Source organism: Scophthalmus maximus, chromosome 17, assembly GCF_022379125.1.
Source record: "Scophthalmus maximus strain ysfricsl-2021 chromosome 17, ASM2237912v1, whole genome shotgun sequence".
Lineage (NCBI taxonomy): Eukaryota > Metazoa > Chordata > Actinopteri > Pleuronectiformes > Scophthalmidae > Scophthalmus > Scophthalmus maximus.
The window spans coordinates 4,664,523-4,690,628 of record NC_061531.1 but is presented as its reverse complement, the minus strand read 5'-3'; the positions used below and the strand labels follow the sequence as shown (position 1 = coordinate 4,690,628).

General features: G+C 44.6%; 3 protein-coding genes across 6 annotated transcripts; all 3 read left to right on the top strand.

Annotated features, from left to right (window-relative positions):
• The first annotated feature begins 1,036 nt into the window (after positions 1-1,036).
• Positions 1,037-4,482, top strand: tmem205 (transmembrane protein 205). Of its 2 annotated transcripts, none has more exons than XM_035616100.2 (4): positions 1,037-1,190; positions 2,767-2,879; positions 2,988-3,151; positions 3,287-4,482. In XM_035616100.2, the coding sequence occupies exons 2-4, from the start codon at positions 2,780-2,782 to the stop codon at positions 3,587-3,589; spliced, it is 567 nt and encodes a 188-aa protein (XP_035471993.1). In that variant the 5' UTR covers positions 1,037-1,190; positions 2,767-2,779; the 3' UTR covers positions 3,590-4,482. The 2 variants fall into 2 exon arrangements, with proteins under 2 accessions (XP_035471993.1, XP_035471994.1); XM_035616101.2 differs by having other exon boundaries at positions 1,090-1,190; positions 2,682-2,879.
• A 3,791-nt stretch (positions 4,483-8,273) lies between these two features.
• rab3db (RAB3D, member RAS oncogene family, b) lies at positions 8,274-17,495 on the top strand. 3 transcript variants are annotated; one of them, XM_047327950.1, is made up of 6 exons: positions 8,274-8,595; positions 10,625-10,690; positions 10,833-11,069; positions 14,737-14,855; positions 15,417-15,541; positions 15,688-17,495. In XM_047327950.1, exons 3-6 carry the CDS (start codon positions 10,833-10,835, stop codon positions 15,873-15,875), a joined length of 669 nt encoding a protein of 222 aa, XP_047183906.1. In that variant the 5' UTR covers positions 8,274-8,595; positions 10,625-10,690; the 3' UTR covers positions 15,876-17,495. The 3 variants fall into 3 exon arrangements, with proteins under 3 accessions (XP_047183906.1, XP_047183907.1, XP_035470276.2); XM_047327951.1 differs by lacking the exon at positions 10,625-10,690 and having other exon boundaries at positions 8,274-8,529; XM_035614383.2 differs by lacking the exon at positions 10,625-10,690 and having other exon boundaries at positions 8,279-8,595.
• A 2,376-nt stretch (positions 17,496-19,871) lies between these two features.
• Positions 19,872-26,042, top strand: epor (erythropoietin receptor). Its single transcript, XM_035614378.2, has 8 exons — positions 19,872-20,191; positions 20,365-20,500; positions 20,938-21,104; positions 21,665-21,816; positions 21,938-22,094; positions 22,233-22,320; positions 22,447-22,534; positions 22,863-26,042. Exons 1-8 carry the CDS (start codon positions 20,095-20,097, stop codon positions 23,601-23,603), a joined length of 1,626 nt encoding a protein of 541 aa, XP_035470271.2. The 5' UTR covers positions 19,872-20,094; the 3' UTR covers positions 23,604-26,042.
• Positions 26,043-26,106: the final 64 nt, after the last annotated feature.

Sequence of the window (26,106 nt, the reverse complement as noted above, 5' to 3'; positions counted from 1 at the left end):
GAATATAGATCAATTAACACAAGAAAGCAGTAATTAAATAATACATACTAGTAATACAGTATATAACAAAACTTCTGAAACTTTAGAAATTGTAAATAATTATATTATTGAATAATATGTCTAAGACCTCTAGAATATTTTAACTTAATAATTAGCATATTGTATGGTAAATGTACACAGTGTGGGCAGTTTTGAGAGGTAAATACAGATTTGAGGCCACTTTTGTAGTGTATTCATATTCATTCCAATATATTCTTTTAATATAGAGTTCTTACAGTGACTCAACAAAGGGAATTTTAATAATACGTTTGTCTGCTGGCTGTGGTCGTGAGCAACAAACACATAAAACGCTAACTCATAAGATATTGATACAGTTTGAAGCAACCAGCTCTGTTGAGAGATCTGTGCCACCTGGGAACGCAACATTAATATTTCATCATGATACTAATAATATAACTTTGAAACCATTCCAACTTTCTGAAGTACACGAGGACATACAACTTCTGTAACTTTTTATGCAATCAATGACCTCTATGGCCACAAGGAGCTATCATGAGACAATGGTGAATGGTAAAATATGATGTAAGAGTAGCATAAGCAGAGAAGAGCCACAAAGTTAGGGGGAAAAATGACTCCAAAATTTTTTGCACCGAAGTCCCCGAGTATGAGCTAGGTGCTGAGGAGCAGTTTTTAATTTGAAAATTAAGTCACAAGACTCAAGCGTGTTTCACCGTACACTCAATCGTTCATCAATCCTCCTTAATAGAATCTCCTAGTTCAGCCAATACAAACAGATATTTAATACATTAAACTTAATGTATATGCCACATTGTTCAGGCACAGTGTGAAAAAATAAAACTGCATCTTGTCCAACAGAGCCAAACACACTCAGCTTCTTCTGGTTATTAGAATATAAAGGTGCTGTTCATTTGAATAAACACACATTCAATTAGGGCAGATGTGTATGGAAAGTAAAAACCCAAGGAGGGATATCCGGACGCTAAGATGGAAATATTATTAAGTGTATATAAGATATTCATTTTCAAGGAATGTCATTGGTCCGCCCGGGACACGTGGGGGCGGAGCTTCGGGACATCATAACGTGACAGAGGAAGTGGCTCGCCTGAACCTCGGACGTGACTGAACGTTATACACTTTGCTAGTAACTTAACAGTCGAAGGAAAACCAAGGTAAGCGCAAGTCTACTTAGTGTTGAGTGAAATAAAAACTGTATCTTGAAATGTCAAAGGACAGAGACGCCGTGCAGGGAGCAGACTTGTGCAACTCTGGCTGAGCGCAGAGGCTAAAGCTAGTTAGCCACGAACCACGGAGCCGCTGCTTGTCTCTCGCCTGTTTGAATCGGGGACGCCTGGTCAGTAACAGCTTAGTTGGAACTGTCAGAAAATGGAGGAGAAAAAGTTACTGTAACGTGTTTTGACTCTGCTCTGCCGCTTGTCGGTCACCTTATCTCCTCCTCCTCCTGCTGCTGCTGCTGCTGCTGCTGATCAGGACTTTATCAGCCCTGCTGCGCCATGTGGCGCCCCGGGCTCAGATGATACTGTACACAGGACACGACCCACTTTGTTTGTTTTACACCCATATAACGTTTGGGCTTCTAGAGACCCGTCTGGACTCTGCAACCGCTCAAACAACAACAGACAAAAAGAAACTCTGCTGAATTAATAATTAATAGTCGCTCTCAGACAGGATTTAGTCATTATTCCTGTTTGGAGAATCCAGATGTAATCCAGATGTAAAAGGTGGTTTCACACAATAGATTCTCATTATGCTTTATATCTGTGATGGGAGTGGACGGTAAGTCCATTAGTGTTTCTGTTATTTGAGTTGTTATAATTTAAAAAAAAATATATATATTTGTATTAATCCCCAACCACACTACAGATTTTTTTAAAAAGTAAATAAATAAAGTATAAATAATGATAAATAAGTACGGAGAAAGTAAAATGAAAAGAAAAAAAGAATAATGATGGAACAATAAAAACATTTTTAAAAAAAAATTATATATAGAAAAATATAATAATAATATGGTAATACATAAAAGCAGGAAAAACAACACAAACAACAAAAACAACAAAACATGTAGAAACATGCATGTAGGTGTACAAGTGCGTACACACATAGACACACCTATAGCTCCATAGACGGACCCATATCTAAATAAAGACACACACCCAAACACAAATACACATGCAAAATGTACAGAAACATAAGGACACAATGAACGTGGTGGTAATTAAAGGATTATTGGAGTTTTATTACAGTTTGTTAGGCCTGTCACCATAATTACGTTATTGACTTATCGTACGATACATGAATATGAACTCTATCATTTTTATTGACCTGAATAACAGCCATTGTGTTTGCATACGTGTTTGTTGACATAACATCTGTTCTCGTCATAATCAATGACTTTATTGGTCTATAAAATGTCAGAAAATATGAATTCTTAGTATTTTTCTAACGGCACCGTGTCTTCAGATTGCTTGTCGTGTCTGATCCCTGAACGCAAAGTCAAAACTTTTGCTAACATTTCTCTCAGCGGCAACACAAATCAAATTGTGTAGGACTCGCATACGCGCAATCCATTTGCAAAAGCCGTGACTATCACTTGTACGTACTGGGGTTTTAACGTGGTCAGAAGAAAATGTTAATTTTTGCAGGTATTTATTCAGCAGTGGGGCAATTCCGAACAATCATCGAGGCAAAGGGTTCATGTTGGCAAACATCTGTATATACTGTGTGCAGACAGAGGGAAGCCATGGCAACGGAGGGGGAGCCGACGGACCTGATCAAAGTGCTGCACCTCCTTGCGCTCTCCTTCTCCTGGGGCATGCAGGTCTGGGTCTCCTTCATCGCAGGTACGGCGAGCACTCTGACGCACCACATACATTCCCATTCCAACAACGTGCTTGATTTCTGACCCCCCCCAATCCTTCTTTCTCAATCTTGATGTTCCGCGGCCGCAGGTTTTGCGTTGGTGCAGCAGGTGACTCTGCACACCTTTGGCCTGGTGCAGAGTAAACTCTTCCCTGTGTACTTCTACTGCCTGCTGGGCAGCAACCTGGTCAGCCTGGCTGTGTTCGCCGTGTATCACCCGAGGGAGCTGCTGGACTGGCATGAGAGTGTGCAGGTCGAAAAAACACAAACACCCATGATGCACAGACCTTTTTTGTATTTTAGGGGAACAATATCTTAAAAGTAAATCATCATCATCATGTTGCCTTCCAGTAAAGTACTTTTATCTCTTTTTTTTGACATCTTGCAGATGGTTCTGTACGTTGTGGCGTTGATCACGGCCGGTCTGAACGCCCAGTGGTTTGGCCCGGCGGCCACAGATGTCATGTTCCAGCTGAGGGAGGTGGAGCAGGAGCATGGCCTGGGGAACCACATCGGCCTGGGTGGCCAGAAAGAGGCGTACGCCAAGCTCAAAGAGCAGGACCCCAAGTACAGAGCGCGCAAGCGCACGTTCGGCCGCTACCACGGGTTGTCCAATCTCTGCAACCTGATCGGGTTCCTCTGCACCACAGTCAATCTGATCTACACAGCTCTGAATCTATCCACCGTTTAGAGATCAGTAGGTGTCAGGATTCAACTTGTGCCTTCATCACAGTATTTTATATGTTAAAGGGGCAGTAAGCGATTGTAAAGCAAAACACAGTGAATATTTCCTCATGGTCTGCTGGCTGTTGGTTCTGTGTGTGCTGGAAAAAAAAAAACAGGGTTTTCGGCTCAGCCCTGGCTCTGTAAATTGAAAAGAAAAATGGTGCGAACCGCACCTAACAACACTGCAAGTGCAGTTTGTAAACATCACCCGCTGCAATGCTGAGGTTTTGGTCTAGTTGTCTGTGCATCGGTCTCCCGAGGTCGCGGGTTCGCAGCCCAGCCAGAGCAGTGAAATCACGACAACAACAAGTTGAGAAAATTTTTTTCTCCAAAATCGCTTACTGCCCCTCTAAGTCATTGATGAGTGGGGAAGAACGGTATGGACTTGAGTTGAACATGCCCACAAATGAACTTGTAAGTGACATTATGTGAAATTAATTGTACAGAATTTGGCCCGCTGCAGCTGTCCCGAGTGCCTCACTTTCAGTCAGTTGGAAACTCTTCATCCTGCCAGTCAGTGTCTAATTAATGATCTCCCGCAAAATAGGTTGTATCTTCACATTGTTATATGTGCTTTTATTATTTGACTAAAATGCTCATGTTTTTTTTAACCCCCTGTGAACCACTATGAGCAAAACCTCGATTGCTGTGTGGGCAATTTTCTTGCATCCCCAGCAGGGGGCAATGTTTAGACATAATCAGGAAAAGGTAAGTTGATCCACTGCTGAGCCCCTCATTCTGTACTGCCTTTAATGAATGTCGTGTTTCCAGATAGTGTAATGGAGATGTATTTTTAAATGTGTCGCCAATGTTGAATTATGAGATTGTGAGAATAAACAGTGTGTCGTTTTATTCTCACACGTGCGTCCACCAGTCTGCGTCCTTCAAATCTGGCACGACTGCTCTTTCTGTTTTAGTTGTCTCGCGATCTGTATGTCCTACAGCTACAAAACACTTGTGTTTATCGGATGGATCTAGACAGAAACCCGCCGATGAATGAACGCAGACCCAGCAGACAGTTTCCTGGATTTGAAAATAGGTAGGTTTTTTTTTATTTGAATCACCAGTGATGCACATGAGATTTTGAGGGGAAGCGGCCTTGAATGCAGAGAACAGTGCTTTGCAGGCCAGCTGCAGGAGGAGCGAGGGCCTCTGTCCTTATTCCAGCTTCCATCTGAGCACTAATGGATGATAATGGAGTCATATCAATATGAAATGCGTGGACTGAAAGTAAAGAGGGATGAGGTTTTCCTCAATGCAATTCAAGACGGGCCTTTTTGAGATGTCGGCTCCTCCTCAGCTGTAATCATCAGTTTTTTTTATTCTTCCAGCTTTTTAGGCAATCAAATACAGCATGGAATGAGCATACATCATTTCCTCTGAACACACCTCATTGTTGCTTGCTCACAGTGTGTCGACACGCCTTGATGCGCATTCTTGACTTTCAGGATATGTTAAGTTGCATGTGGTAGTGGTGTCAGGAAATGAAACCCTGTTTAACCAGAGAACGGGTTTATCCGCTCATCCTCAGGACACGAGGAACAGATTCCAAATGAAATGCTAAACTCTGCCGTGTAGCAGTGAGGAGATCAGCCAAGTATCGACATGAAGAAAATCGATACCGTTTTTTAAAAAATCCTCCAAAGTACAAAACTATAACACAAAGGAAGTAGGAAAGAAACAAAAGAAAGTGTTGGGGACTTGCATCACACAAGGTCCTCCGTCTTACCTCATTCCTGACTGTTTGTGACTGAGAAAGAAAGTCACTGCAGCCATCGCTCTCCGATCGTCGACTGCTGCAAAAGTTCAGGCCCCATCATTTTGGAACTGTGGCGATACTGCAGAGCAGCCCAGTGGCAATATGCGATGCTAAATTATTTATGAGTCTGGGAGTCTCGAGCAGCTTTACTCAATCATCTCTAATGTGGAAATGTCGACCTAATAATGCAACCGTCTGAGCTCGGTGATGGATACGCGCCGGGGCGGCATGGAAACACAGAGTTCGTTAAAAACGTGTAGGGGCATTTGAACGTGATATTAAAGACCATGATTTGCTATTATCACACTAAAGTCCCAAAATAGAGATTTTGGAGGAAAATGGTAAAAAGAAAGAATCTAGAAGGGATGTACCATTTGGACATGACACCAATTCTGACACCCACACTCTTGATACCAGTGAGCTCTTTTTCCGCACAATTTTAGACCTGCATGTCTCTTTGCATGGGATCATAGCGTGACATGAGGAAATGCAGGGACTTTTTGTGGGACAAAAAAAAAAAGAAAAAGACTTAGAGGCCTAATTTGGCTGATTAAATAAAATTAACAGCGAAACCCCCATGAGGCTCAAGGATACGGAAGGCCTTAGTTACTTAGTTACTCAAATTCACTGTGTTCAAATTGGCTTAGTGTGGTTTTGTGTGTCTGTGTGTCTGTGTGCGTGTGTTCCAGCTGACTAGATATGTTCTTAAAGGAATAATCCAACATTTAGGGAGAATATTCTTTTATTTGCTTACTATCTTACAAAGAATTAGATGAGATGATTGATACCAATCTTATGTCTGCAGACTAGAGTATAGATAAATGGCCTGGGATCGGGGATAACAGGTCACACAACATATCTCTTCTGAGTAATGTGTACAATAACCAAACTGTATAACTAGTAACAAACACAATGTGTGGGTTTTTCGGCCTATTTCTCTGCTGGGTGCAGTCACTTCCTGCAGCCTCGTCACCGCTGAGAGGGTAGAAACACACAGAAAAGGCCAGGAACCGCTGGCATTTCCCATCAGTGGGCACATCAAACTGAGCTGTCAACGCACTTTCCTGTGTGGAGTCCGCTGCTGCTGCTATTTTGTTTCTCAGTGCAAGAGCATGCCTTTGATTGACTCTTGCACAAAGCGATTAATCTCAAATTTAATTTGGGGACAGCTGATCTGAATTTCTGATCGACGTCGACAGTGATATTTTCCGAGATTTCCTTCCAAGTTTACTTTGTGAGCTATAGCTGCCCCGTCTCTGGTCACCAGCTGTGCCCTTGTGCTCCTTGTCATGCAAGTGGCAACCCACCGCGACGTCACCCATCGGTTTTTGCAAGCCGCTATTTTGAGGCCTTGAGCTCAGCATTTGGGCCAGCGGCATAGTTTTTTGGAACCAGGGGTACTGTAGGATTGGGGGGTGGGTCTGACTGAGAGATCGTCCACTGTGCGCCCACTTACACCTGCAATCATTGAACAGTACTAGCTTTCACGCTGTATCCACGCTATGGTGCTTTATCGTCTATTTTCCTCTAAATTAGACCATAATTAACAAAATGAACATGATGCTGTATTGAACAAGACTTGAAACTAGAGATTGATCCATAAACTCCTCAGGAAAAAAGGTTACTGACCTTATAAATCAAGCAAGAAGAAGAGTCATTTTCTAAAAGACTTCTTTGGAAACTGACTTCTTTTTGCAACCAGCGAGTCGCCCCCTGCTGGTCAGTGCAGAGAATACAGCCTCACGCAACTCAGCATTGGCTTTTTTTTCCGGACCAGGGGTCTATGGCGTGAATGTGGCGACAGCGATGCACTTTAAAACTAAAACGTGTTAGTTGTATTTGCAATTCTTCCTTGGGGTTGGAGATTCAGAGTATCCTGTGGGTTAACAGGTCTAAAAATCTCTTTTGTTCCCCGTGTAATAAATCTGCTCAATTTGCACATGTAATTCGGTATTTTATAGATTGTTTTGAGTCTTTGTTGTGTTCGGTGTTCGAAACATTTTTAAGCTGGTTTCCCTTTACTGGTGTTGTTGTTTTTTTACTCTGTGCTCCTTAATGCAAGACAAGTTTCCCATCTGCGATAAATAAGTAAGGACTGAATTTGAACTGGTGTGGACATATAGCCACAGTGAGGCAGACAGTGGCATTCAGAAAGGGCCCACAGCTTTTCTTTTCTTTTTTCCCCCCACAAGCCCTCATAATCCTGCCCTGCTGACAGGGATATTATTATAGGAAGTAATACCAAACTGAAGGAGAGAAACATATATCACGGGGATTACCATAAAGTTATAGAACACAGTGTGTGTGTGTGTGTGTGTGTGTGTGTTTGTGTGTGTGTGTGTGTGTGTGTGTGTGTGTGTGTGTGTGTGTGTGTGTGTGGTGGGGGGGTTAGTTCTGAACAAAACCCCTGTAGAGATATTATATGAATATGGTAAAATAAACATCACAAATCTCTTGAGAAATTAAGATATTTGTGGTAGTGTAGTGGTTAGCACTTTCGCCTCACAGCAAGAAGGTTTTGGGTTCGAATCCCAGTTCAAACCAACCAGGGCCTTTCTGTGTGGAAACGGTTCTCTCCGGGTTCTCCGTCTTCCTCCCACAGTCCAAAGACATGCAGAATGGGGTTAGGTTCATTGAAGACTCTAAATTGACCGTAGGTGTGAATGTGAGAGTGAATGGTTGTCTGTCTCTGTATGTGGCCCTGTGATAGGCTGGCGACCTGTCCAGGGTGAACCCCGCCTCTCGCCCAATGTCAGCTGGGATTGGCTCCAGCCCCCCCGCGACCCTTAAGTGGATAAAGCGGTAGACGATGGATGGATGGTGTTGTTCTTTAGGATGTGTGCGTCACAGGTGGCCCGCGCGCGCTCACCAACGCGCGCACCCGTGGACCGTGCTTGCGCTCCGCAGCCCCACAGGAGAGAGAGAGAGAGAGAGAGAGAGAGTGCGCGCAGTGCACACACGCGAGATCCGGGAGCTGCTCCTGACCGACACGGGAGGAGGAGGAGGAGGAAAAGTGACCAGCGGAGGAAGGAAACGACTTTGGCTGCCTCTGGTGCTGGTGCTGCTGTCGCCGGAGCGGGGGAAGGACACTCTTCTGGCGCACAGCTCCGCGGGGCATCTTCGCGGTGGGACGGACGGACGGGAAGGTACCAGAGGCTCGAGAAGGGAGCCGAGTGGGGCGGTTCGCTTTCCTTCCTCCGCTAGATAGAAAGGTAAAAGTCGGTCCAAGTTTCGGCCGGGCGGCGGCGGCGGCTCTTCCTGCCTCGCAACTTCCTTCACGACGTGCTCATGGCTTTCACCGGCACCATGTCGCGTGTGACCTGTTAACCGTGTGCGTCTACCGTTCCTCGTTCATTGTGTGGCCCTCTTGTAACATCTAATGCTCTCTGTCTGTTCTCTCGTTGGACGTGACAGTTCTCTCTCAGCTCTCTGCCCCCGAGTGACGAGAGAGAACAGGTGTTATCAATGGTGCTTATCTGGTCAGTGAACAGAGCCAGCTGGGGATCACCAGCATCACCTGCCCGGGGCCCTGTAGCTCACCACAGTGGCCTCTGTTTGTTTGATACTGGAGATAATGCTCCGTGTGTGTCATAAAGGAGCTCCCAGCCCCTCCGCCACTACGCCCAGGACGTGTGTGTGTGTGTGCGCGTGTGTGCGTCTGTGTCTGTGTATGTGTGTGTGTGTGTGTGCGCGTCTGTGTCTGTGTGTGTGCGCGTGTGTGTCCGTCTGTGTGTGTGTGCGTCTGTGTCTGTGTATGTATGTGCGTGTGTGCGCGTGTGTGTGTGCGTCTGTGTCTGTGTATGTGTGTGTGTGTGCGTGTGTGTGCGTCTGTGTGCGTCTATGTGTGTGTGTGTGTGTGTGCGTCTGTGTGCGTTCGTGTGTCCTCTCCTGACTCCGGGACAGGTGCAGATGTTGGGACCCCCCCCCCCCCATGTGATCTGACCACGGGCTGGATGCTGTTGTCCACATGGCGCTGAAGGAAGAAGACTTCTATGCTCTGCTTTAGGTTTCGAGTCGGGGCACCACGCAACCAAGCAACACAGTCAACACAGTCCCGAAAAAAGGCACCGTGTGGAGGAGAAGGGGCGAGACGCCTGTTTTCAAGAAGCGCCCACTGACCGTATGGCACGACTGCAGGCACCGCGAGCTGCACAGGGAACCGCGTAGAGCATGTGACCCGGTTCACCTCGGGATTAAAGAAAGCTGGAGTGAGAAAACAGTATAATTTGTCTGGCTCCATGGCTATGGGGGCGACCTGTAATGTACCCTGGAGACCCCTGCACAGCACAGGCGTCATGTGATTTTTTGGATTTGACCGCCAGTGTCCTGAGGGATTAGAGAGCCTGTGCAGGCCTGTGGCCTCAACAGAGGCCTTTGTGAAAGACCAACCCCCGGTGAGAGAAAGGGACTGTACGGCAGGCTCCGGACGAGGCAGCGATGGGTAGAAGTTGTGAAAGGGATGATGCATCTTTGCAAAGTCGGAAAAAAAAAGAAAAGAAAAGGCAGCTTCATTACAACAAAACGCGCAGGCCCGTTTCCAGTTTTTCCAGTCTTCTCAAGAGTTGAGCGGACATTAGTTCTCTTCGATGCTCGTAGGATAAGTGATGAGTAATTCGCGTGTCCCTACTGTACTTACTGAGCAGCAAGGACCTCCGCCTTGATTGTTGCGGGAGTAAACCTGTATACAGAGTAAATGACTGAGCCAAGCTTCTCTCAGTTGTCAGTAGTGACTGTCCTCTCCGCTCCTCGTGGTAGTAGTGTGATAGATCACAACTTCAGCGTCACCTTTTTCAATTTGATTGAAAGCCTTTTTTCTCTCACACCTGGCCGACCTTTGATTCCATAACCGATAAATCAGTTTAGAGCTGCAAAAGATTAATTGATTAGTGATCGACTACTAAATTAATCGCCAACTATTTTTGATAATCGATTAATCGGTTTGAGTAGTTTTTATGAAAAAAAGATTCTAAATTCTCTGATTTCAGCTTTTTAAATGTGAATATTTTCTGGTTTCTTGAAATATCTTTGGTGTGTGGACAAAACAAAACACCATCTTGGGTTTTGGGGAACACGATCGACATTTTTTTCGAGCGATTAATCGATTTACTGTTGCAGCTCTAATGGACTGTATTCATATTGCACTTTTCTAGTCCTACTGAGTGCTTTAAAGACACATTCATACAGCACTTTCATATTCCATATGCCGGCGCGGTGGTCAAGTGTTCCTTTTCTTGCCCAAAGACATACAGACTGGAGGAGCCGGGGATTGAACCACGACCTGCTGGTTAGTGGACGACTCGGTCCTGAGTGAGTCGTCCACTTGTTATTACTAGTTATTAGTCTGGTTGCAGTCATGGTCGGGCTGTAAGATTCTTTGGTGAAATATTTCCACCCAACACTTGGCGCTATCTTAACTTTTAAGCTGGACTTCTTCTTCTCTCCTCTCCAGATGGCGTCAAATGACTCGCGGCTCCAGCAGCCGCCGGGCCAGAAGGACGCGGCCGACCAGAACTTCGACTACATGTTCAAACTGCTGATCATCGGCAACAGCAGTGTGGGAAAGACCTCCTTCCTGTTCCGCTACGCGGACGACGCCTTCACCTCGGCCTTCGTCAGCACCGTGGGCATCGACTTCAAGGTCAAGACCGTCTTCCGCAACGACAAGAGGATCAAGTTGCAGATCTGGGTGAGTGGATTTGAAGATGTTGTAGCGCGGTGTTGAAAACTGGTGGGGGGACTGTGGGCTCGGTGTTAAGCCTGTGAATTGTGCTTGGCGTACGCTTGTTGTGCACCTTCTTACATAGGTGTAATATATAACAGTCTGACTTCAGACCAGGTTTTTGTTGGTCGCTTTCCCTTGGACCAACACATCCATGTATTACTTTCTGTGTCTCACAAGTTAAAAGGCAACTATACAAATACAGTAAATGCTTGTCTGCAGTAGGTTACCAATTCAATGGAACTCCTATCACTTACCGGTTTATCTCAGCTCAGGCTTTTACAAAGATTGCTGTTCAAATCAAGGATGCCTCTAACAAAGATATCAGGGATAGTGTAACGGGAAAATAAAACCAAGATGAATAATGTGAAATGTGGGATTCAGTTTTTTTTTGTTGACAGGAAATCTCAGGCTCTGCTGTTTTGATATTATCTATCCTCTTTTTAATACTACTACTGCCTTACGGAAGTGCAGTTCTCAAATTGCCTGAGTTTCCCTTTAAAGAAGTAGTCTCAGTTTTTGGGAGCAACACTCACTTTCTTGCGGAGAGGTCCATGAGAAGATTGGTACCTATATTCATTGCAGGACTTGTACAAAGAAAAAGTGTATCTCTATCACCCACAGTGCACTGCAAATCATATTTGATATATCTATATTGTGAAGGCTGTTCAAACAGATGATTCATTCGAGCCAACAATGTGTGAGCGACTGTATGGTACACAAACGTTGGACGAGAGGAATCGGCAGCAGAGGAGCCCACACCAAAACACACACACACACACCATGTCATCTGTTGGATGACATGCAGTGTTAGTGGTGTGTGACCGTCCAGCGGCTGAGGAAGAGGACGAAAGAACTAATATAATTCAGTTCAACATGTTGAAACCCGATGGGGGTTGTAGAATGACAAGAGACCAGGGGGCCTGTACTACGAAGAGAGTCCAAAAACCCAGGATATGTTTTCGTTATCTGGCTTAATCAAACTTAACATCGACCGTCCTGATGACTTGTCCTACAAAGCAGGATATGAATTGTCTCACTTAATCCTGGGTTTTCATAATTAGCTACGAGTGCGTTCGTGTGGAAGAGGTGGAGTCGTTAATTGCTAGAGACATCGTCAGAACCATGAATGAACATTTAAATATGATACGAAAAGAAATGCTGATACATGCAGGTCTAAGCGACATGTAAAAGTGACTTTCTACAAAGTGAAATGAAAATAATATGATCAAACAACTGCAACAGAAAAGAACCACTTGAAATATTTTTCTAAATTAAAAAGTCAGGCTACAAAATATATGTCAATAATCACAGGAATTTATCAAGTTTACTATTAATTGAATATTTTTGCCCTTTTTTGCTGAAGCAGAGGACAGAATAAGTCATAGTGTTATGTTATCAATCACACTGAACTGGTCATTCATGATCATAAGAAATATTGATCAGTGTGTGGATCATTGGTCCGATATAACATATTTAGTATTTAGTTTTTGTTAAATAATGTCTCGTGTCACTCCAAGCTGCAGTGACGGAATAAGAAAGTCAAACACTGTCAGAGATTCTGTCGGGAATCAAATCATCTTTATTGAATTCAAATGAAGCTCTAATATTAATCCCTCTGTTTATTCTTGAAGTTCTGTTTTAAAACCAGAGTGTGAAAGGTCTGGAACAGCAAACACGATTCCACTCATCTATAGATATCTGCTGCGCTTTCTAATTTTTTCGTGTCACTCTATACTCTTATGTCCCGGTCAGGTCCTGTAGAAAGATGACTCTGGTTTCCCAGTGATCTGATTGGTCAGTAGTGAGGCTGTTGATTTTGATCTCTTATCTCGAGCAGGTTAAGCCGTTCAGCATAAGTTACCATGGTGATTTGCGAAGAAGAGAACCAGCTTCGTAGAAAGGAAAACGCAGCGTTAAACCCGGAGTTACCTCGACGACCGCAAAAAATCCTGCTTCGCAGTACAGGCCTCTGGCATTTCCTCAGGCCAGGAAGCAGAGGAAGTTCCCTATCGCCGTCTCACGTCAGACGTGATGAAAATACACGGCAGCGCTACTGCGGCAGTGTGTTTAAAGGGTGTGGGAGCAGCGGGCATGTCCTCCCACGAGTCCTCGCTTGCGCGACGTTAATAATCAACTCGACTCTTAAACCCACGTTAGCCCCCGCCGAACCACCGTCCGTGAGAGCTTTCACCAGGTCTGTGCACAAAGAGAATCGATGATCATCCCGTGCCAGCTGCTCGCCTCCCTTTGTGAATCATGGAAACAGGCTCGCACGATAAGACACCACATGGCCCTTGAGCACGTCACGCTCCGTGTGTACAGTGTGTTCACGCCGCATACACATTGTTTACATCCCACCTTTTTTTTGTGTCATGGAAATATGTTTTTTAATCTTTACGCAAACACACGCGTACGCACACCGTTTCGCACACTTAGCATAAACACATCCTCACACATAAGTAGCCCAGGGGGATGAGTAGCCCAGTGTGTGTGTGTGTGTGTGTGTGTGTGTGTGTGTGTGTGTGTGTGTGTGTGTGTGTGTGTGTGTGTGTGTGTGTGTGTGTGTGTGTGTGTGTGTGTGTGTGTGTGTGTGTGTGTGTGTGTGTGTGTGTGTGTGTGTGTTGGCAGCAGATATAAACACAGGTGATGCATGTTTAAAGATTATTGTCCCAGCAACGTCATGGGAGCCTGATTTAAACCCCCCCTCGCCATCGATCATCATACATATACACATGAGGGGAAGCAGCTTTTGTTTACTGGCCGGGGGTTTATTACAGGAGCCACCGGATACTTTGTCTATTTGGTTAGACGTCCCTTTGCACTGCCAAATATTTGATCATCTCTGCATGAACGAGATAAAGACGGACCTGGAAATATTTCGCACTCTACTCGGAACAAAAACAACCCTGACAGAGAGCAGATTGTTACTGTGGCACTGGGAGGAATAAAGATGATAAACTGTGCCACTGTCTCTGCCGAAAGGGATCGCTGCAGCACACTGCCCCTCTGACTTGTCCCCATTGTAAAGTGAGACGGATCATTTAGGCCGATCACCCAGAGCGGCCCTGGCTGTAATGGAACATTCATAATCTTCAACGGCCTCCGGTTACCTGGACAACCCCCTCCTCCCCCTCCTCTTGCTCCTCCTCCTCCTCCTCCTCCTCTTCAAACTCACACACACTCGCCCAGGATGCAAATGAAGGACTACCTGTTTGATCTCTCCGTGTCGAGCGTCCGCTGTGACTGTGACATCACAATGGCCTGTGTTCGAGTCCTGGGAAGTGTTTGAAAAAGATCGTTAGTAGCAGTAACTAATTTGAGGAAAAGAGAAACAGAAATTGTGAGTCTGTGCAGTCTCACACAAGTCCAGTCTGAAATGTATATCTGCCAGAAGTCTCTGAATTAGACCCGGTCATTCTAATGAATCGATGGGTTTACTCCACATATACGCTGTTTGGATGGAAACTCAGTGTCACAGTGTTGCAGCAAAAGGCCTAATATTGCCACCTTGTGGTTTCAAATCGTATGTTAAATAATCACATGGGAATTATAGTTTTTTATACACCTTGATAAATATCAATTGTATAAAACATGGTATAGAAATATTTTTTGTGTATTTGCGTGAATGCAGGATACAGCAGGCCAAGAGCGCTACCGCACCATCACCACGGCCTACTACAGAGGAGCCATGGGCTTCCTGCTCATGTATGACATCACTAACCAGGATTCCTTCAGCGCCGTGCAGGACTGGTGAGTTGGTCACGTGCAGACGGTTTGGTCTGTTCATATCAACATCAGGAGGTGGTGTTTTTTTTTTTGTGTTGGTGTTTAGTTTAATTATCAAAAAGAAAGTTGGACCGTGGACCAAGGAAGAAGTAATTACCCTTTTGTATAGATCGATTCACCACGTGCTCCGTTATGTAGCACTTATATAGGTTTTCACGTGTCCATGTCTTTTAAATAATTTTCCACCAACTTCCTACAGATTTCACCCAATGTTCACCACATGTATAACGTGACACACTTTGATGAACTCAAAGCATTGACCTTATGATATTCAACACTAATTTCTGATGCTGTGCAATTGCAACAAAAAGTCGATAAACTTTTCACATAGCAACTCCTGCAAGATCCGGCAAAATGTAATCTATCTATCCATCTATCTATCTATATCTATCTTAGAACTACAAAAACTATAAAGTAATTATAAGTTTAGATTTTATTGTCGATTATACAATAAAGTATACAGATCCATTTTTTTTCTTCTGCTTTTGATAATGTGGACGATACGACTGTGTGTCCCACGTGTAGGGCGACGCAGATCAAGACATACTCTTGGGACAACGCTCAGGTGATCCTTGTTGGTAACAAGTGCGACCTGGAGGACGACAGGCTCGTACCCACAGAAGACAGCCAGCGACTGGCGGAGGAGCTAGGTAATAACGCGTCTCACAGTTGTTTTGTTTATGTTGTGTCTATGAATATTTCAACAAGTGTCGGTTGTACACGTGAAATTTGTTCATAGTTAAATGTAATGGAATCACACTAAAAAACACTTTCTGTGCCCCCCGCTCGCGCGCAGGCTTCCAGTTCTTTGAGGCCAGCGCGAAGGACAACATCAACGTGAAGCAGGTGTTTGAGCGTCTGGTGGACGTCATCTGCGAGAAGATGAACGAGAGCATGGAGGGAGACGGCAACCTCGTATCCAACCACAGGAACCAGGGCCTTAAAGACTCACCTTCAGAGAGCAGCGGGGGCTGTGCTTGCTAAAAACATACACTCACACACACACACGCATGCACTGAATCATGAAAATCAACTCTTTCTCTGTGCCTCACTCCACGCCACGCCTCCTCTGTGTTGTCTACACATTGTCCAGGCCGCCTCTGTCTCTCTCTCTCTCTCTCTCTCTCTCTCTCTCTCTCTCTCTGTGGTCTCAACCCGTCAGGTCTGTGGTGAGCTGATAGTCAAACAAAACCGGCCCCCCGTCCTCTGTCCACTCCCCACACCAACCGCCTTGACCAGTTGACAATATAGATTTACGACATTTACACCATTTGGTCAGTCCCGTCGAACGCCTCCGTGTCAGATACAGATTGAAGTTCATACGGTATGTGTTTCAGCGGGTTCGATGGCAGGTGGCCTCACAAAGCCCAGACTGCATATACACACCCGTGAGCCCAGAGACACAAGTTAAACTAGACGCTCCTAAACTGAAATAAATCATGCTTCTGCAACTCAAGGCTTCATTTTTTTTATTTTTTTTTTGCATAATCCAGTCAGATCCAAGGAGATTAATGCTCATGACTGATTTAAGGAGAGAAGCGTGAATCATTTTTGTAAAGCCGAATTGAGATAATCAGGGCTGGAGAGACCACTGGTAAATTGTACTCAAGGTAAAATTACTGTTACTTAAAAGACATTTTATTCAAGTAGATCTACAAGTTATCACCTAATCAAAAATGTACTCGGATAAAAGTAGAAAGTTAGCAAATTTGAAGTTAAGTTTTTAAAAGGGGGATGGGTAAAAAAATGTAATATGCTGATGATAATGATATTTGACAAAGCTGCTGGATTAAGGCTGCCAGGAATGTATGCATCGAAACACCAATGAATATACACAGTGGGTGTCCATAGATTGAATGTAGCAGTATCAGGCTACATAAATTCAAAAACCCGTAGTCACTTCTTACAGAATTAACAACAGGATAAATCCGCAGAGATGTATGCACATAAACTCAACAGGGGGTGCAGCTGACACGTTTGCTGGACAGCACATCCTGTATCAGTCAGTGACACACACCTTGTGAACGACTCGGAGTCTTTCCACAAGCTGCTCCGGGTCCAACTTCTCTGCTTGTTCATTCTCAATGTAAAAAGTCCACTCAGCTGTTCCGTCTCTGGACTGTGATCCACAGTCAGTATTTTAGCGTTTAGAGTTGAGCCAGACCCAGCGTTCACCAGTGCGTTTGATTTGGGACACTTGTCGTGGTGGTCACCGGGTGGTGCATCAGATCAGCAGCGTCTTCTCTGCTGCAGCCGCTGATTCGGCCCTTTTCATTCGTTGCATTATCGCAGGATTAATCGCAACTTCATCCTGTGACTCGTTGTTTTGACTGAAAGATTTTGGTGTTGAATGTAACAAAGTAAAATACTTATTACTAAGTGTAAAAAGAAAACCAAAAGCAACTTTGTTACTGTAACAAGAGTAAATGTGACTTGTTACTTCCACCCCTGGAAGTGATGTACTCTCTGTCCCATTGTCTGTAAAATGCAGCTTAGCCAAAGGAAATTCAGGTGTGAGAATACATATATTCCTTCATGTTGCGTTTTTTCGCCCTATAATTTCCTTGTTGATGATAAAGAAACCCAGCAGGATGTCATCATGAACCTTATCGTGTATTTTTTCGTACTGCATCTCACTACCAGCCTCCTTTTCTTCTTTTGGCGTTTCCTCCTCGTGCATGAACGTTGCGACCGGCGGTGGTTGGTTTTATTGGTGAACGTTGCGCCCTGTCCTCTTCCCCGTGTGAGGAAGTCGTTTAACACTGGTGACAGTGGTGGTATTGTCACACGGCCTGCGGCGGTGCATGTCCTCGCTCCATGCTCCCCCCAACGCCTTGTCTCACACATGCATACTTTCACCATCACACACACACAAACACACACTGTTTGCGCGACTGCAGTACGGTTAAACAGTTGACATGACAAACTTGCTTTATAACTTGAGTATTTACAAAGTAGTGAATGAACTTTATATCCCATTGCTGTCAAATTTGTCTTTGGATTGCCCTTTTTCCTCCATCAGGAATGGAGGAAAAAACGTTTTTTTTGACTCTCAATAGTCTTTTTCAGTGCCATGTTGGCTGTCGCTGTCCATGTTGCAGACTAGACTGTCCGTTAGCACCGACCACAACCTCTACACCGCGATAGCAGCCACACGTTGGCCATGCCAAAGCCCGCTGTTGTGCCGCACAGAGGAGTGTTGGTTGGGTCACAACTGGTGGTCCTCCCCCTGCTATTGTGTAAGCCTATGGTCACTTATCTCTGCTGTCCTTGTGTGTGCTGCTGAAGACTTGATAGTTTTACAGATACCTGGTGTCATCATCTCATTCGCACCACGGTGAGCTCTGACGCAGGGGTTTTACACAGTCACCGACTCATAACGCTACACCTCTGGGACAGTTTCACAATGCTGGCTGCTGCTGTTTGAATGCATATTGAATGTGCTTTTTAGAGTTGTACCTGGCACTGCTGTCCCTGTATCTGCCACATGATGCTGCTAGTTTGCAGCATCCAGATCTGTTAGTCGTGGTGTGTCGTCTTTCTTTCTTCCGTATGTTCATGGTCTCTTAGTTTTCCCTGTGATGCATTCCTGATAGGTTGCTTTCTAAAAAAAATAAGCGGAAATTAGATCCTTTTTAACCTGTTATTATAAGTTCTGAATGTGTCGGATGGAAGCATCGTGGGAAAAGTGCATCTTATCAACGAGAATAAACTGAACATGTTCATGAAAATAAAGGGAGAGTGTTATTCCCAATTATTGTTCTCAGCTCCTTTTACACATCCGTTAGCTGGGGTGCTACTTGGCTGCTTAGTCTTTGTGGTGGTGGTGGTAGCAGCAGCATCTGAGGCGTAATTTACGACCTTTGCATCCTCCTAACCCAAAAACGTAAGGCCCATAGCATTTTTTTTTCATGTTTTATCTGCAGAACCAGAGAAACCACATTCTGCCATTGTCCTCCACAACAATGCAGATTTCCTCATCCTCTTCTTCCTGTTGCCACAGCCTGAAATGCAGCTACCGTCCCCGCGCCTCATGGGCCTCAGCCGAACGTAACTCATCCGGAGTAGAATTTTTCACCAAACAGGCTCAAATGGGTGTGGAGCTGAACCCCCCTTTGGATGGCTTCATCCGCTGGATGACGACATGTGAATGGGGTGCATCTTGACCTTACAAATTTTCACTCCACGTTCTTTTCAACACTATCTTCCCCCCACCCTCATTCAAGTGATGTAAAGAAGCGCTGAATTGCATTCAAACCGACGGGGCTGGGGCGCCCCCCCCCCCCCACCAGGCCACTTATCAAGGGTGAAGAAACAGGGTAGTCTGCTCCTGCTCTGATAATGCAGCTCAAACAGGGAAAACACGTGGGTGCAGCGAGGAGATAAGAAGCCGTTTAGTCCTACTTCTTAGGTGTTTGACTACTCTGTGGCCACCGACATCTCACACGCAGGGAGCTGAGCTCCTCTTCCACAAATCGCACCTTGGAAGTGGTTCAGCTCTCAGCTCCTCGCTGGGAGACACTGTTCGCGCGGGTGCTCATGAGATGTCCAATGAAAATAAATAAATACAATTCTCACTTTATTTTAAAATTCTACTTTCTCCCTCGCCTACATGCAAAGACCTCTATCCATCTATCAACCTTTGTGCACTTACGCGCGGCACAAGTCCAATTCGCTCACATTCATCCGTCACATCATCTTTCAGCTCCTGGCTGGGAGACACTGTTCACGCGGGTGCTCATACGATGTCCATTAAAACAAATAAATACAATTCTGACTTCTCCTTTTTAATCCTACGTTCTCCCTCGCCTACACGCAAAGACTTCTATCCATCTATCAACCTTTGTGCGCTTTTACGCGCGGCACAAGTCCAATTTCACACTCCTTCGTCACAACAGCCAGCACCGACAAGTAGTAAACATCAACGAGCACGTGATTCCCGCCCATCTCCAGGAGAATAGAAAAACCTCCTGCAAGGCTGCTCTTGCTCCACCTCAAGAAAGTAAACAGCTCGGCTCTGCACCTCTTATCGCCCCCGAGCAGGCGCGTAAACCGCGCCGCGCTATCCAAGGTATCTAAACACAAGACGAGCCCCCCCCAACTGAAGCTGCGACAGACGCGTTTGTGGCAGGTTGTTCTCCAGGGATGCAGGTTGGGACAACGGAGGGACACGGTGTTTTGTGCTTTCGGAGAAGACTAAAGGATGACATGTGATCACCTGAGCCGAGTGTTGGTGCTTGCCATAGCGTTCTGCGCCGTGCCAACGGCTTCCAGCGGCGCGCAAGATTTCCAAAAGAAAGGTATGGCAACATGTTTTTCTAATTTGAAAAAGGTCGATTCAGAAATTAAATGATGCGTACTTAGACATTTAAACTGCTCCAGTCGTGTTGGTGTAGGTGACATCAGGAAAGCTTTTGGTTGATCGTCACACATGGTGCTCTTCTTACACATGTCGGTTGCTGTACCCCCTTAGTGGCTTTGCTGCTGAAAGAAGAGCCAGAAAACCCCAAGTGCTTTGCTGAGAGCAAAAAGGACTTCACATGCTTCTGGGAGGAGGACGAGGAAAGGGCTGGCTCCGTGGATCAGTACTCCCTCACATACACCTACCAGTAAGTCGCTTTCAGTGTGTCCGATGTGGCAAATATACTGTAGTTCATAACTGACAGTTTCTAGTGTAACCACTAGGCTACAAATATAACTATTTTTGGATTAGAAGAGTAGGATGGTTATAGAATTATTTTTATAGAATAAAATTTGTTTAACAGATTGTATTATGCACCTTTTTTTAAGCCAATAGATAGTTCAGTTCAATTCAATTCCATTTTATTTGTACAGTATAGTGCCAAATTACAACAGACATTGTCTCAAGGCACAATATGACAGGGAAAACCCGACAAATCCCACACTGAGCAAGCACTTGGCAGCTGCAGAGGAGAAAAAAAAAACTCCCCTTTAACAGGAGGAAATATCCGTTAGGTCAGGCTCTCGTTCAAGTGTCCCATTAGGAACCCAAAAGTGTTTCTGTCTCTCCCTCTGTCCTGAACAGAAACGAACGCAGCAGCAGCTGCCCACTCAGAACCCTCCCTGCGGCGGACGGGAAGATGCTGTTCATCTGCCACCTGAATCAAACCCAGATGTTTGTCCAAATGGACATCCAAGTTCGCCGGGCGGGACGACTGATCCACAATCGCAGCCTTCTCATCGAGCTCCTCTGTAAGTGATTCCACAAAAAAGAGTTCGGTATAGTTGCGTGTGGTGACATACTCACAGATAGTTAAAACTGGAATCTACAGTTTCCAACAGCCAATTTATAACATCTTTCAGCTCACTGTTTTGGTTCTTCGGGCCCGCAGCTTTGTTTTGGTTAATTCTCACAGAAATCACATAGCGTGTGCTGCAAAGATCTAGAGGCTACTCACTACTTACGCAACAAGAAACAGCAGCCAAGCTTCTTAGAGGTTGGGCAGGTACAAAACAGAGCCAAAAGGGGAGTGGTAGACGTTAACATGCCCCCATCTTCCCTTCAAAATGTAATAATGTGTTTACAGCTTGTTTCCGTTGTGCCAGAGTGGCCAAGAGTTCAGTCATTGTTGATTTAAATGGTGTTGTAGTGAATTCACACTTGTGCCCAACGTGTACAGTTTGTGACATCAGGGTACATGAAGGTGCGGATGCGGTGTTTCGGGTCGAGGCCGTCTTTCGTGAAGGAATAATTGTCCGATTCCTTCGAAAGCCCCCCTGACATGCTACCTCCTGTCCTCTCTGTGTGGCAGTTCTTCTCGACCCTCCCGCCAACGTGACGGTGAGCGGCACGGGTAAACAGGGCCAGCTGAATGTCAGCTGGCTGCCGCCTCCTCTCAAGTACATGGCTGACAGCATGATGTACGAGGTCAGCTACGCTGCAGCAGACAGCCACGTCGGGCAGGTATGGCTGCTTATGTTAACGGCTTCACTGACAACGTAGAGGTTGAACCATCAACCTTTGAGCGCCACGTTTGTCTCTCAGGTCAGATGCTTTGCGTATTAAGCTGAGGGCTCTTTCGCAGGTCGAGGTGGCACGCGCTAGTTCAGAGATGATCCTGAGAGGCCTGCAGCCGGGTACGAAGTACAAGGTGCGAGTCCGTGTGAAGCTGGACGGGATAAGCTACAATGGCTATTGGAGTTCCTGGAGTGACCCAGTGTTCACCGAAACACTGCCTGCAGGTGAGTGTCTTCTATTCATTCACATGAACAAAACAAAAGTGTCCCAGCAGCAGAGGTGTCTCTGGAAAGCGAATATTTAGTAGCACATTTCTACTGTACACATTTCTACTGGTGTTTTTCCTCATGACTGTCCTCCAGAGTTCGACCCGCTCATCATGCCCCTGACTCTCATCGTCTCCTTCATCCTCATTGTGCTGTCTCTCACTACACTCCTGTTCCTTCGCAGGTTGGTCAAAGAGGAACACATTTCTGAGTGTCTAACCGCATACAAATGTATGTTGCTCCCGCAAAAGAACCTTTCAACTGAAAATTCTGTTTCGTTTTGTTTTTTTGTATCTGTGCTCTTCCTTAGGTTTCTGACAAAGAAGATTTGGCCGACTATTCCAACTCCTGACAGAAAGTTCCAAGGTCTTTTTTCTGTTTACGGCGGGGACTTTCAGGTGAGAACAAGAGTGAGAGCCTCTAGTCACAATAGTGGCTCCGTTGGGTTGTACTTTGGCAAAGCAGTGCTTTTGAGATAGCGACAATGTGAGCATGTTGCAAGGTCACAGTGACATGCTAGTATGTTCCAGTTAAGCATGCGCAATGTTCACCATCCTGTTCTCCATCTCAGTTTAAATTGTCCGGAGGATAACATCAGACCATCCAACAGTTGTTGTGGTGTTGCAGGAAAAGTCGCGATGGCGCCTTTTTCCATGTCTGAAAAAATGAGCAAAAAGCAGAAATGTCTACAAAACGTTCATTATCTTTTCTTGCGTTTTTGTACAGGAGTGGTTAGGGCACACCAATGGGGGCCTATGGTTGACGCCCGATTTGTTCTACTCGGAGGAATACCATTCCCCCCTGGAAGTGCTCTCGGAGCTCAGCCTTTGCCCTTCACTGCCCTCCCCGCCTCTGCCACCCAAGGTCTCCAGAGCTTTGCCTGCAGACAGGAAGGAGGGCAGGGATGTGAAAGGGCAGTGTGAGAGAGAGTCTGCAGAGAGGGAAAATTCCCCTCCGACAGAGGGATGGAGAGCCGCGCCACACAACCACTGGCTGATGGAGCGCTTACGGGCACTCCACCAGCAGCCCCCTATGCCCTGCTCCCAGTCGTCTCTGCTGGAGTCTCAAGACACCTATGTCACCCTCAGCAACCACAACCACAGTGAGGGCGAGCACCTGGACGATGCCCTCCAAGAGGTCTTACCCCTTGAGGTTTTTTTTGCCTCCAGAAAGACTGTCCTCTGTGAATCCCACTCTGACCTGGGGTCTGTGCAGCAGAGTTCGGGTTCGGGTCATCTTTCGTCCCAGTCCAGCTTTGAGTACCCGAACCACCCTTGGGCATCCAAAACCCCGGGGTACACCTACATGGCAGTGGCAGATTCCGGGGTCTCTATGGATTACAGCCCCATGAGCCGAGTAGACGATATTGGGCGAGTGGTTATCTACGCCAACGAGTACGAGAACGAGATCCCCGGTCCCAGGGGACCATTCCTGCCGAGGCATCGCTCTGTCCACGATGACGGCTGAGGAAGAGCTCAGCTGAACGTGGACAGAGACCTGAGGCAACTTAGGTGGAGGGTATCTGGAAGTTCACCCGAAACTACATAGCCTCACATCAACTGTTAAAGAGAGGTGTCTCAAGGGTTTTGGCTCTGACTGAAACAAGAGAGCCGACTCATACCCAAGTGTAAGCTAAAGGACTCCAAGTCCACCGGATGTACATACAGTGCGTTTTGTACTTTAGCAAAGTCATCCCCGATCTGTACAGTACAACACCATTTTTAACGGAAACGGCAGCTGATATTCAATGTGAAAGGTCTGTATTCCGATCTCTTACTATCCTGTTGAACGGATCAGAATTTCTTTTATAGAACTGATTTGTACATATTTAAGTTAATGTACTCTTATTTTGAAGCGTAAATGAACAGCTTTTAGGTTAGAATACAGAGCGTACATACAGAAATGGAAGACTGCGAACAATAAGGGGCTTGTGCATTTTCCTTCCACTTCTGATATGTTTTTTCGAATGAGCCTGGAGATATTCTTTAATTTTCCTGTTGTCAACAAATCCCATGGTAAAAGACTTAAACCAAAAATGAACTGGTCCTGGTACACGTTATGTCTTTGTAGGCTGGACAGAATTTCATCCATTCTAAGCACCGCTGTCCAGCTCAGCTGTGCTTTCTGCTATATGCAAAAATCAACTTGCTCAAAATACGGATGTTCATGATGTCATATTTACCATGTTCACCACCTTAGTTTAGCATATAAACATGCCATCATTTGGTTATTTGCCTTAAGCACAAGTACAGCTGAGGCTGATGTTGAATGACGTCGCAGGTATTTTGTTACAAATCAAAGTCCTGGCCAAACTAATCCTTGACATGGTGACGATGACGCTACACAAAAAGTCAGGGAATCATCAAAATAGTTGCAGTTCATCCTGGGGGGAACATGAATGTCTGAATGGATTTATGGCCGTTCATCCTGCGCTTTCCAAGATAGCTAGCAGTGTGACATACACAGTATTCCTTCATCACGATGAACACGGTAACATCGATTTGAATCGTGCTGTCAATACTAAGTAGAGCACCAAATGTGATTTAATCCTCCGTGGAAAATCGTCCCCAACAAAAACACCCTTTATGCCTGTTTGCCTGACTTATGCTAAAAACTATAGTGCCCAGCTATTTAAGGAACTTAGACTCTTCCTTTTTTTTGTAAATGAAAGTGTATATTTGTGCTTAATTTTTAGGATTTATGTCTTTGCAGAAATGTACGTTTGGGAAGTTAGAAAATATCGAAAGGCCAACTACAAGATTGTTTTGCTCTTTTCATGGGGATTGTTGACAGTAACAAAAAAATTAAGAATATTGCCTGATATGTACACCCTCAAATTTGTATTCACCCGGCAGCCATAAAGCTAGTGTCATTTCCAAACCTGAAAAACTGTATTTGTTAATAACATTATGATGTGTTTTTGTATTTTATCACAGTCGTTTCAGAGAGTTATAAAAGAAGAGCGATGTTGCCATTCCCCAAACACATTATCCTGAACAAATAGAATAAAAATACTACTGTAGGCGGCACATGATTAAGCAGTATTCACTCTCAGGAACTACAGTTGCTTATTTAAGTCAATACTGACATCTAAAGAGTAAATCTTATTATTCGTGATATTTCTAATCGAAACATGTAATTGCAGTTTCCAAATCAAACAGAATAATTTGTATTTTTTATGATTCTTTGCTTTTGTGGCTTAGGAAAATAGGTTGTAACATATATATATTTCTTTACATTTCTGACTTATCTTTTGAAACTAATTAGTGTGACAGCTAACGGAAACAAAGGCATGTTAATAGTTTTTCACCACAACGATTCATTATTTATCAAATATGATTAAGCAAACTTTTAAATATCCATTGTTATTTTGTATTATGTAGCAGACAGTATATTGTAAGAGAGGAGGGCTATCTTTTGGAGAATCTCTCCTTTTTAGGATTAATATTTTAATTTGCATTTCCTAATTAGTATTTTACTTTGAGGAAGTAAGAAGAGTACTATTTCCTTCAATATTTTTCAGTCTCAAACATTTAAAAGATTTGACATTGTTTATTATTCAAAATAATATTCTAATTTTTTTAAACTTTTTTTTCTTCTTATTCGTTAACTACTTTAACTGTGATATCACCCACTTTAGTTCAGTTTACTTAGGTCAGTACATTAATGCTCTATTTTTGTCAATCAGTGGTTCCAAACCAGACTGGACTGGATCCTCAGGTAGGGTTGCATTGAGTGAGTGGAAAAGCAAATAGAACAAACTTTACTATAGCATGCAAAGAATATGTTTAAGATACAGTGTGTTGTTTGACTTTTCCCTTCTGACCTACCGTGTAAGAATTGATTCATATGTTTGATAAACCTTTATGTAATTTTAAACTCATTAAACTCGTTTTGCATCTATAACCATTGTGGTCCTGTTTAGATAATATCCAAAAGATTAAACAGCAGATTCAATTGCAATAAATGA

What these genes read in the sequence shown, in the direction of transcription:
- rab3db (XM_047327951.1), top strand. Translation starts at nt 10,833, where the DNA reads ATGGCGTCAAATGACTCGCGGCTCCAGCAGCCGCCGGGCCAGAAGGAC. An exon ending in GGATCAAGTTGCAGATCTGG is followed by an intron (nt 11,070 to 14,736) that starts GTGAGTGGATTT and finishes GCGTGAATGCAG; the next exon opens with GATACAGCAGGCCAAGAGCG. An exon ending in TTCAGCGCCGTGCAGGACTG is followed by an intron (nt 14,856 to 15,416) that starts GTGAGTTGGTCA and finishes TCCCACGTGTAG; the next exon opens with GGCGACGCAGATCAAGACAT.
- tmem205 (XM_035616100.2), top strand. Translation starts at nt 2,780, where the DNA reads ATGGCAACGGAGGGGGAGCCGACGGACCTGATCAAAGTGCTGCACCTC. An exon ending in CTGGGTCTCCTTCATCGCAG is followed by an intron (nt 2,880 to 2,987) that starts GTACGGCGAGCA and finishes CCGCGGCCGCAG; the next exon opens with GTTTTGCGTTGGTGCAGCAG. An exon ending in ACTGGCATGAGAGTGTGCAG is followed by an intron (nt 3,152 to 3,286) that starts GTCGAAAAAACA and finishes GACATCTTGCAG; the next exon opens with ATGGTTCTGTACGTTGTGGC.
- epor (XM_035614378.2), top strand. Translation starts at nt 20,095, where the DNA reads ATGACATGTGATCACCTGAGCCGAGTGTTGGTGCTTGCCATAGCGTTC. An exon ending in CCTTCTCATCGAGCTCCTCT is followed by an intron (nt 21,105 to 21,664) that starts GTAAGTGATTCC and finishes TCTGTGTGGCAG; the next exon opens with TTCTTCTCGACCCTCCCGCC. An exon ending in TTTACGGCGGGGACTTTCAG is followed by an intron (nt 22,535 to 22,862) that starts GTGAGAACAAGA and finishes GTTTTTGTACAG; the next exon opens with GAGTGGTTAGGGCACACCAA.